Below are 11,255 nucleotides of genomic sequence, written 5' to 3' on the forward strand. Positions count from 1 at the left end.
TTATGCTACTCTCTTTAAATTTATGCTATTCTCTTATTTGGAGAAATCCTAGAACCAATACTAGGAAATAATCTTATAATCAAACTTATCTAACATTTAAACTTTTTACTCAAAAACATCCTCAATGAAATTCCTTACTCTGAAAATTGACAATTAAAAAAGAAAAGCATTTATCCTGTTTTTCCTGTACATACTGTACTTTAGGGTAACCTTAGTTGCTAGTTCTAGGTAAGAGGAAGTTCTTCATTACAGAAGAATTCTAGCTACTAAACACAGAAGGAATGAAAGTCCTAGAAAATCACCATTTTGCAACCTTTAATGAAATAACTGATTAAGGAAACAATTCATTGTTGAATAAAACAGGGATTAGGCTGTCCCTTTGAAGCTACTGATCTTACCATCACTAAAAATGGGACAACCATTTACTTCCAAAAAAAAAAAAAAAACAGGTTGAACCTAATAAATCCTACAAGTTAAATGATTACCACAAGGAAGCAAACCGACAACTATAGGCTATGGGACACTCTACAGAACCACCAACCAAGTTTCTGCAATAAGTTAATGGTACGAGGGCAAAAAGAGGGAAAACTGCTATAGAGTAACTTAATTAAAAGAATCATAAAGCCAAATGTACTACAAAGACCTTGTTTAGATCCTGATTAAAACAACTGTAAAGAAATATTTAAGACAATAGGGGAAATCTGATTACAGACTATATTACATGATGTCAAGGAACTGGGTTTGGTTTTGTTTTTTAGGTGTGATAATGGCACTGCAATTAAGTAAGAAGATTTACTTGAAATGTATGAAGTATGATGTCTAGAATTCGTTTTAAAGAAATACTTCAGCAAATTAAAAAAGGAGGGGGGAGTGAAAGCAAAAGGGTTTAAGCCAATATAGCAATATCTTGATAAGTGATAATAATTCTGAGTGATGGGTGTGTGGGCTACAATGTAATCTCTCTAATCTAGGTTTAAATAATGTTTCATCATCAATGCATTTTTAATTTCTTTAAAAAAAGAAATTAGATTTTAGTATAAGCATGTACTTACATAGTTCTAGATTAATAGTTTTCAATCCTGACTGCAACATTAGAATATATGGATAACTTTCAAAAAAATACCGATGTTTAGATCCACTCCAAATCAACTAAACCAGAATCTCTGAGGCTAAGACTCAGGCATAAGTTTTTTTAAAAGGTCCCCAAGTGATTCAAATGTGCAGCCAAGGTTAGGAAAGAACTACTATTCTGAAATGAAAAGAAAGTGACCCATGTACCTCTAAAAAATGTATTAAGTAAATTTTTTGTAGAGTGACATCAATGAAAAAAACTTTTAATATTCATGGGCATTAATATTAAGCCTTAGAAAACATTAGCATTACTCAAGGAAATAACTTTTGGGAATATGTAACAAAAGTATCAAGAGTTTTCTGAATTTTTTCATGAGGCATAAAATAAAGTCTATCAAAATATCCTATACCTCTATTGTACCAGCTTATGTACACTATCTACAGTTTAAAAAATATTCTAACCACATTCTCTGATTTTCACAACCTCAATCAAGTAGGGCAAGTATAATTATCACTGCTTCTAATAGATGAAAAACTGGGTCTCAAAGCTCTTTCAATGGCTTGTCAAAGTCATCCAGCTGGTAAAAGTAAAAAGTTGAGAATAAAAATTCAGGTATTCTGACTCCTAGTCAAATAGTCTATCCCGGGAGACTTGGCCCAAAACAAACCTCTGTTCTGGTTCCAGTCATGGGCATCACCAAGTTGATTAACATTATACCTGTACCCATCTTGATGGTGAAAATAGTCATCAGTGCTGAACACAATGCCATCACGACTCTGACCAAGCAGAATTCTGTTAATAAAAGAAATCATAAAGGTGCCATTTACAATATAAAATCTATAACCGTCAGAAATAAGCCACAAAGGAAAGGTTATTAAATGAATTTCTGGTACATACTTACAAGTATATTGCAGATAGACTAGCACAGGAGCTGAACCTTAAAAAAGCTTTCAGATTTCAAACATCACTTCACACTTAAATCTACACAGTAATAGCCAGTAATAAAAACTTTTTAAAGTGGCTTTTGTATTGCAACTTTTAAAAACACTCTTCAATCCCAAAATGATGTCAACTATTATCCATGATTTAACTTTAGTGAATTTGTATTTGGTGTCTAAAATTGCCTAAATTTAGTGCAACAGGTAACCTAAAAGACAAGTAAGCCTAATAAGCAAGCAATTTACCTGAGGAAAACTATATTTGACTGAAGACAGCTTTGATAAACTCATTCCTATGAAGCACAAACATCTATGACCTGAAAGTGGAACTTGAGGTTTAACGCTGTGAAACAACCTATGATCCTCCAGAGTAAAATCAAATTTAAAATTTTTAAGAGATTAAATTACTAAATGAAACTAATTACTAAATGCTAAAGAATACACTCTAAGAACAAGGCAGTGGTAATCAAGCTTTGTTCTCACAATATGATACCATCTTTAATTCCTAAGCACAGAGAGACTGACAAGTGTTCAGAGTGTCAGGGAGTTCCCATAACCAGTGACTCATGAAAGAGACTGGAGGTGTGCTGAGAAAAGAGAAAAGACAGTAAGAATAATTTGGATCCAACAATAACAAAAATATTTTGTTATTTATCTTCCCTCCCTCAACCATTAGGCAATTGGATATCATTCTATTGGGGTTGGCCAAAAAGTTTGTTGGGGTTTTTCCATAAGATGTTGTAAGATGTTATGGAAAAAACCCGAACGAACTTTTTGGCCAGCCCAATATAATTTCTTTTTGAGATGGGGAAGGGAGTAGAAGGTGGTAGAAGGGATGATACTGTCCTGGGATGATTCAAGAATACTTCCTAATAAAAAGTAATAGGAAGGATTTCAACTATTAAGATAACAAACATCTCTCCTTTCCTCAGGTTATAATAAAATTGTATATATTTTACAATAAAAATAAAATCACATATATAAAAGTTTAAAAATTTAATATACATTTTCACTCATAGAATTATAGTTCAAATTACTTCAAATAAACCAAATTAAAGTAAATGGTTTAAATTATTTGTTTGCTTGTTTGGGAGGCTGGAGTTGGATTTCTTTTTTAAGCAGCCATAATTTTCCCAAAATATACCATCTAACACATTTGGCATCTTACTTGCTTATAAGAGATAACCCAGAATATAAAAATGCCACAATATTAGTATTCCAAACCGAAGCTCAATCACCTAAAAAGATCTTGATCATCATCAACCATATGATACCTAGTTACACTCAACAATACCAGAAACCTGATACCATCTTTCCTAAATACCTTATGTTTCTTTTCTTTTTTCTCCTGTTCTATTACTTTATTAGGTGATCTTTCAGATGTTAATAATAACATACTACAAGAGCACAGGAGCTTTTGTATCCAAGAAATGTTTAACCTCTTCCAAATAAAAAAAAAAGTGGGGAGGGAAGGGACAGTAAATCAATTTACATCATTAAACCAAGTCAACATCAAACATGAGTAAATCTCAATGAAGAATATCTTAAATATATAAATCATAATTAAAGCAAGTAATTTTAGCTTGGAGAGACTTTTTCCTCCCAGACTGCTCACACATCTTTTCAAAATTCCCTGAATTATCGCCAATATACCTGTATCAATCTAGATATATCTGATATCATACCAACCATTTGAACCAAAAATAAATTATTTAAGAATATTAGTATTTTCAAAATTCTTAGAGTCAGATTCTATCAGAACCCTCACAAGTTAAGACAGGTACTAAAATGGATTCTCAGAACATCAAAACTTACAACTTTGAAAAATCAAGTATCTAATAAAAAATTCAGATGTGGTCCCACTGGCCACTTGATTTGTATTTTTTCAAAATCGCTATCTTTTTTGAGGACCTAGTATGTGCCAATCATCTTACAGATATACATCTATGACCGCATCGAACTCTCACAACAACCTTGCCAATATGGTATTAAATCCAGAAAAGCAAATAATTTCAGAAATCAGGCCACCAGAATTACATAAATAGTGGTGGGAGAGCCAAAACCAATGGCTTACAAGATCCCTGCCTCCTGGAATTCACGCCCTTATATAATCCCCTCTCCTTGAGTGTGGGTTTGAGTCAGCAACTAGCTTCCAACTAACAGGATATGGAATTTCATTTCCAAGATTAGATTATGGGGCGGGGCAGGAAGTGGCTCACTTTCTCTCTTCACATTGTGAATGCGGAGAGGCCCAAGTAGCAAAGAACTGGAGGGACTCTCCAGCCTACAGACAGCAAGGAACTGAGGCCTTCAATCCAACAGCTCACAAGGAACTGAGTCTTGCCAGCAAGACTTGTGAGAGATATTCCATGCAGATCCTCCCCAAGACAAGCTTTCAGTCCAAAACACAGCCCTAGCCAACATCTTGATCATAGCATTGTTAGAGACCTTGAACCAGAGGCACCCAGATTCCTGTCCTTCAGAAACTGTGAGACAATAAATGTTTGTTGCTTTAACAACTCAGCTTTAAGGCAATTTGTTACACAGCCATAGAAAACTAATGCACTCTGTGCTTATAACTTTCACTTAAGTAAGAACAAGTGAATCATATTCTTTAAACCTCATTCTGAGAACCCTATTCCCCCAAATGGTCTACTACAGAGTTAATTTTCATATTTTATTTTTTTAATTTCTAAGAACCATATATATTTTTGTAATATATCATGTACATTTAAAAATAGAAGTGATAGGCTTCCCTGGTGGTGCAGTGGTTAAGAATCTGCCTGCCAATGCAGGAGACACGGGTTCAAGCCCTGGTCCGGGAACATCCCATATGCCACGGAGCAGCTAAGCCCATGCGCCACAACTACTGAGCCTGTGCTCTAGAGCCCGCGAGCCAGAACTACTGAGCCCGCGTGCCACAACTACTGAAGCCCGCGTGCCTAGAGCCCATGCTCTGCAACCAGAGAAGCCACGACAATGAGAAGCCTGCACACCGCAACGAAGAGTAGCCCCCACTCGCCGCCAACTAGAGAAAAGCCCACGTGCAGCAACGAAGCCCCAAAGCAGCCAAAAATAAATAAATTTAAAAAAAAAATAGACGTGATTTTCCCAAATAATTCTGAGTAAAACTGACACTTCATGAACCCTTTACCTCCTGACGTACTGAGTGGCCTTGCATACCCCCCGGTCCAGCTATCAATAAATAAAAAAATAATGCTGTCTTGTGTAGCTTATGCTACATGTTCAGAGTGGTAAAGGCAAATCCTACATGAGTTCAGAAGGAGGATTACTGAGGGGTGACATGAGAAACCAAAACCTCAAAAGTGGAGGCATTTAAGAGAACCTCTGAATAAGTAGAATCCTGAGAACAATGAACGGACAAGTATTATGTCTCCTGCAGTGGACGGCAGGGTACTAGTCCAAGCGCAGAAGGATATGAAGATAGGTAAGGACTAAATTAAGGAAGAAAGGGACTTAAATACTATCCCAAAAGAATGTGAAATTTATCTAACCCCCTATAACTCATTACCACATAGCAATACTAAACAACGTTATCTTTTAACGTTATCTTTTAACGCCCCAAATCAGTTCAACTCTGATCCTCCAAATCTTTATTCCTTTTTTCAAAGCTCACTTGGAAAGCTAAATCCTACACGAAACCATTCCTCACTAGAGAATAGGTGGCTTTATATCCAATCCCAAACAACCATTTCTACTTCATTCAAAAAAAGTACTGACCTAAAGAGAGACTCCTGCTTCTTTAACCAAGCTACTCAAAGTCAGGAGTCAGGTATAGGGCTACACATGTGACAAATATTAAAGTGAAGGATTAGGTAAGAAACACACTACCATTTACATCCCCAGTTTGATCTCTTATCAGTTTTTGTAACTTCTCCCAAGTCCTTTAACCTGAACTCATTCTTTTTAATAGCCTGTACTCCTTCTAAAAAAATGAAAAGACTATAATTCATCTCACAACACTGTTACATATGGAAGTACTCTCTAAGTTGTAAATGATAACATAAATGGTATTTGCGACTGTAACTTCCATTCTTATTATACCTAATTCCTCAAATAAAGAAATATACATATTATATATAATCACCTCTGTCATCTCCCACTACAATTATGTCTCCTTGAAATTTTTCTGAATTACCACCACACTTTATTCACTTTCAGTTTCAACATACTCCAATATGTTGTTCCAAACCTAATTATTCTTTTTCACATTTATTCTGTACCAGAAGCCCTCGCTAGGAGATCTCTTCATCCAATTTCCAAATTTCAACTTTTCTTTTCTCTGATATTATATTCTATATCTAGAAGAATGCCCATGCTTGTAAGACAACTTCACTCTTAATTTCTATTCTATCTAAAGAAGCACTGAAATTTCATTTTCTCTACAAAATCTTCACTGCAAAGGAATCAAAATACATAGACTTAAGTTCAAATTCATTTACAAAATCACAGCTTACAATCTAGCTTGAAATGTCTGCATCATAATTTAATCTTTCTCCAATTTCCTGCTTCTGAAGAAATTTTGTTTAGGTGGTTCAGAGTGTCTTGCAAATAAATATAAAACATTTACAAAATGGTTCCTTGGACTTTTTTATCCTCACCCAAAGACATCAAATAAATTTTCTTTTTCTCCTTATCTAGCATAAATCTTGAATCATCCTACATAAACTATAAAGAATTTATATTGTTTTTCTTTGTGCTATTTTTCACAACTGCACAAATGTACTGGAATGCATCAATATTCTGTTTTTAAAATGTAAACAAAAACAGGAATTTTAAACATTTTGGCACACGATAAAACATCATCAGTTCTAACTCCATTAATTCAGATATTGCTCATTTCAAACTCCTTAAAGAAACCAAAAAAGGTTCTCTCTGTCAATAACGGTATGAACACAGCACAGTTCTTAAGACACACTCAAAATTCCCTTCCTTGGGTTATCTCATTTGCTTCTCACAATAATTCCAGAAAAATAAGCATTACTCATTTTATTAACAGCGAAACCTGTCCAAGGTCACTAAGTGAAATAACTGAGCCAAAGCCCAAGTCTTCTACCCATGAATTCAACTCCTCCTGAATAGCTGACTTAAAAGGGAAGGCCAGCACAGTTCTCAAATAGCATTTGCTTTCGTCATCGTCCTAATTTTACATGGTGAATCTATATTTAAAGCCCTTAGCAGAATCTTAACATAAATATATATGCCAATTATCCTTTCCTCTATCAGAAAACATCTTCTAAAATATTTACCATCAGATGCCATTCTCAAGTATAACAAATTAAAGATTTTTTACTAGAAACATAAAAGCATTTGCCACTGATTACAACTATCATTTATGATTTTTAAGTAATAAATTACCAAGTATTCACTTGGTATCCTTTACTTACCGAGACAATGTTGTTTTCCCAGAACCAGGCAAACCTCTTAAAAGAATAAGTAACTTCTGCAATTTATTTAACTTTTCCTCGTGAAAATGCTGGTTCATAAACCTGTCAGTTCCATTATGCTTGTCCACAGAAGGATCTTTCCAGCATCCTTCACTGGTTTCATAGAAACCATTATTCACATATTCATCTTGCACAGTGTAGCCATTTCTAGAGGGATGGTCACTACTGGTAATGTCACTACGGTCAGTATATTCATTGTTCTGATCAAAAGTCAAACAATTCCAGTTAACATGACAACTATTTACATAATATCCATTTTGCATCTGAAAGCCATCTTGGGCATGGAAAATATTTGATGATGGATCTGGTGGAACGTTGAATCTTTGAATATTTAAGTGATAGTTAAAACTGGGAAGATGAGGGTCTTGTGGTACTATAAAAGAACGCATTGATTGCCACTCAGGCCTGAAGGAAGTAAATGAATTGCCACAAAAGGTAGGTATTACTTGTCCATTATAAGGATATTTACCTGGCTCATTCCGAACACACTGCTGATAACCCTGCTGATAACCCCAATATGACTGAAGGGCACTGGTAAGATCTCTTTTCTTTTCTTCTTCAGACTTTAACAGATTATTATGGCCCTGATAATATGGAATGAGTTGTTCCTCAGAGGGTTCACGTTCCTTACAACTGCTTTCTGAATCACCTTTTTCATTTTCAAGCTCTTCAATTTCTTTGTAAAACTGGAATAATTCATTGTCAATCTCTGATTTTTTAGAATTAAATTTCTGTTTCTCTTCTCGTTCTCCTTTCCAATCTATACCACTGATAGTGCCGCCTTGATTCCTCCTTTCATTACATTTCTTTTTCTCAGGGGGTTTGTAAATGGGTCCTATAAATGCTTTACTTGTGCTATATATCTCATCATCTGTGGATACCAATGGAGGACGTGTAGCCCGTAAAACTTGTGAATCAACAGAATTAATAACATCTGGCCTATTACCAAGCATCTCATCATGCACAGGTTTCAGCAAATTTGTAGTTTTGGTTTTGTCCTCCTGAGGATACCTATGTCTTCTGACATCAGTGATGGTCACAGGGACCCAATCATTTCCAGTTTTCTCTTGCTTTCTCTGAAAATTAGCATTACCATGATGGGGGAAAACATATGCCTCTTCAGTAGACTTCAATTTCTTATAGCATGGTTCACTTATTAGTTGTTCCCCATGTCCCATGGATTTAGCTTCAATTTCACCATAAGGCATCTGAGGAGCAAATAAATCACAGAATTAACTGCTAATATTTAAAAAAATCTAAACAAAAGTTTCCTCAGAAACAACAGGAAATAAACTTAATTTGATATAAGCATTTAATAACATTTTCCCAAAATGCAAAAATTATAAAATTGTAATTTTATAGCCACTTACTATTGTTATGACATTATGATTTAAAGAAGGGGTCTCACTGAAGGTAAATAAACATTCTCTTTTTAAAAAAGATATATCTCATCTTTAATCTAAATGATGTATTTCTGAATTTAGAGGATGTAAGCAAGAATTTAAGTAAGCTCGGAAAGCTGAATCAGTAATATATATTTTGATGATATAGACATACAATTGTATATTAAAAGGAAGAGTAAGGACTTCCCTGGTGGCGCAGTGGTTAAGAATCCACCTGCCAATGCAGGGGACACGGGTTCGAGCCCTGGTCCGGGAAGATCCCACATGCTGCGGAGCAACTAAGCCCCTGCGCCACAACTACTGAAGCCCGCGCGCCCTAGAGCCCGTGCTCCGCAACAAGAGAAGCCACCGCAATGAGAAGCCCGCGCACCGCAAGAAAGAGTAGGCCCCGCTCGCCACAACTAGAGAAAGCCCTAGCGCAGCAACAAAGACCCAACGCAGCCAAACATAAATAAATAATTTATAATAAAAAATAAATTAAAAAAATAAAAGGGAGAGTAAGTCTGCCAACCAAAGTGACACATATCCAAACTGGTTGTGATAAATAGCATCATAAACGTCTTCCTGTTTAAAATCACTAGGTCCTTAAGCAAACCTCAGACAACCACATCTCATTAGCAATCAAACGTCAAATTAACTCCAATGTCAGTCTTTATGGGTCCTACTCTTACGAGTAGTGTAAAAGTGGTTTCCAAGTGGGTGTATTACGTTAATTTTAAAGAAAAAAATAATAATTTCTGTTGTACTGAGAATGACGGAAATATGTCATATTATGTTTAAAAAATAAATCTGGCAACTCCCCAAACCAAAGCCCTCATCTTTTCCAGATGGTTTGTCTATCTCGAAGATAAATTCTGCTTCCCTTGAAATTTTTTGGGGGACCCTCAAGAGTACAATTCAAAAGCCTGTGTTAGCCAATACTTCATTCCGCCCGCTCTCTGGTCTTCCCTTCTCGAACACGAGAGCAAAAGGAAAGGGCAAAGCGACGAACCAGAATGACACAGGTAGACCCTAGAGAGGCTGAAGGAAGATACACCTGGAGAGAACGCCGTCCTCCCGGAAACAGCCCCGTCCCAGGCCGCTTCTCACCTTCTCATTTCCTCATTAGAAACGGCAGAAAAGTCCCAAGGAAGAGAAAGGAGGTTGCATTAAGAGAGAGAGGCCTATACACGACCTGAACCCTAAGGCCTCCCGACCTCCAAAGAGGGCAGCCCGGGCAAAAGAGCGTCACCTAATTTCTCTATCCCAACGGAGACACGTTCAGGTTCTGTCTAGGAATTCCAAAGAGCTCCGAGGCCGAAAGGTTTACTCCCGGCTTCTACGTTTACGGCTAAACGAAAAAGTTCAGGCAAGCGCAGGGGGAGAACCCAACTCGCTAATGGAAAAAGGAAGAAACCGGAAAACGTCAACACCACAACCCCACCTCGCCGAAAATGGGATGTCTACTCACCTTACACCACAGTTCTGCATTGACCTTTACCTCTCAATAAAGAAGGTGAAAGAAGCACTGAGACACTGCCCAAAGCAGAGACCGGGAGGGACTAAAAGCCCGGCACTCAGGAGCGGAGCAACAAGCCTGCCCCCCGTACGCAAGATGGCGGCCACCTCACGGTTGCCCCGGCAGGAATTACGGATTCTCGCCAGGCATTGCGGGAATTGAAGTCCGGCTTTCACACCCGGCCTGGAAACTTCAGCCTCTCCCAGAATCCATTGCTTGACATACGCGCTAAGGGCCATAAACGTAGACCGGAACTAGTTCTTAGGTTGGCGCCGGGAGGTTGTTTAGAAATAGCAACTTCGGCCAAGAAAGGTGGCGACCTGCTTTTTAGGGCCACCCCTGAAGGAAGAGAGACTGTGAGTGCCTGGCTCCGCAAATAGAGACATAAGCGGCTCTCAGTGCATGCTTTTAAGGCTTTTTGGGAGACAAAGTCTTTTTAAAGGGGAGTTAACATTTGGTCTCGTCAACTAGGGTTGCCGACGTTTCTATGAAATGCCAGTCAGTAATTGCAGGCTCAGGTTTTTCTATCGCAGAAGAGAATCGCTGCAGCAGAGCCTTGATAACAGATAAAAGTACTTATGAGAAAAATCACTTCTTGTCACAGCTGTCTTTTGTTTCGGGAAGGAAAGACCACTTACTGAGCTTTCCCATTAAAAAAGTCGATTTGTGAAAAGCGCTTCTATAGAACAGCGCTTGGTAAAAATAAGTGCTTTGTAAGTGTTTGTTAAATGAGAAATAACTACAAACCGAACAACTGGCAATCCTCAGTTCGGGGTCCCTTCCCTCTTCGCACCACCTTCCCACTCTCTCTAGACCCGCTCCTTCACATGCGTTCTTTCCTGTCCCAGAAAGGGAAACTGCTAATCTCTTCATATG

General features: G+C 37.2%; 1 protein-coding gene across 5 annotated transcripts in view; it reads right to left on the reverse strand.

The window, feature by feature from the left end:
* Positions 1–10,469, reverse strand: part of LOC137751904 (NEDD4-binding protein 2-like 2) — a 73,631-nt gene extending 63,162 nt beyond the window's left edge. For all 5 annotated transcript variants that reach the window (XM_068526562.1, XM_068526560.1, XM_068526561.1 and 2 more), the window contains exons 1-3: positions 10,332–10,469; positions 7,419–8,686; positions 1,740–1,864 (exon numbers count right to left, since the gene is read on the reverse strand). In XM_068526562.1, the coding sequence (XP_068382663.1) occupies positions 1,740–1,864; positions 7,419–8,686 (1,393 nt within the window). In that variant the 5' untranslated portion in view covers positions 10,332–10,469. The remainder of the gene's footprint in view (positions 1–1,739; positions 1,865–7,418; positions 8,687–10,331) is intronic.
* Between the last annotated feature and the right edge of the window lie 786 nt (positions 10,470–11,255).

The sequence above is a fragment of the Eschrichtius robustus genome, chromosome 18 (genome assembly GCF_028021215.1).
Source record: "Eschrichtius robustus isolate mEscRob2 chromosome 18, mEscRob2.pri, whole genome shotgun sequence".
NCBI lineage: Eukaryota > Metazoa > Chordata > Mammalia > Artiodactyla > Eschrichtiidae > Eschrichtius > Eschrichtius robustus.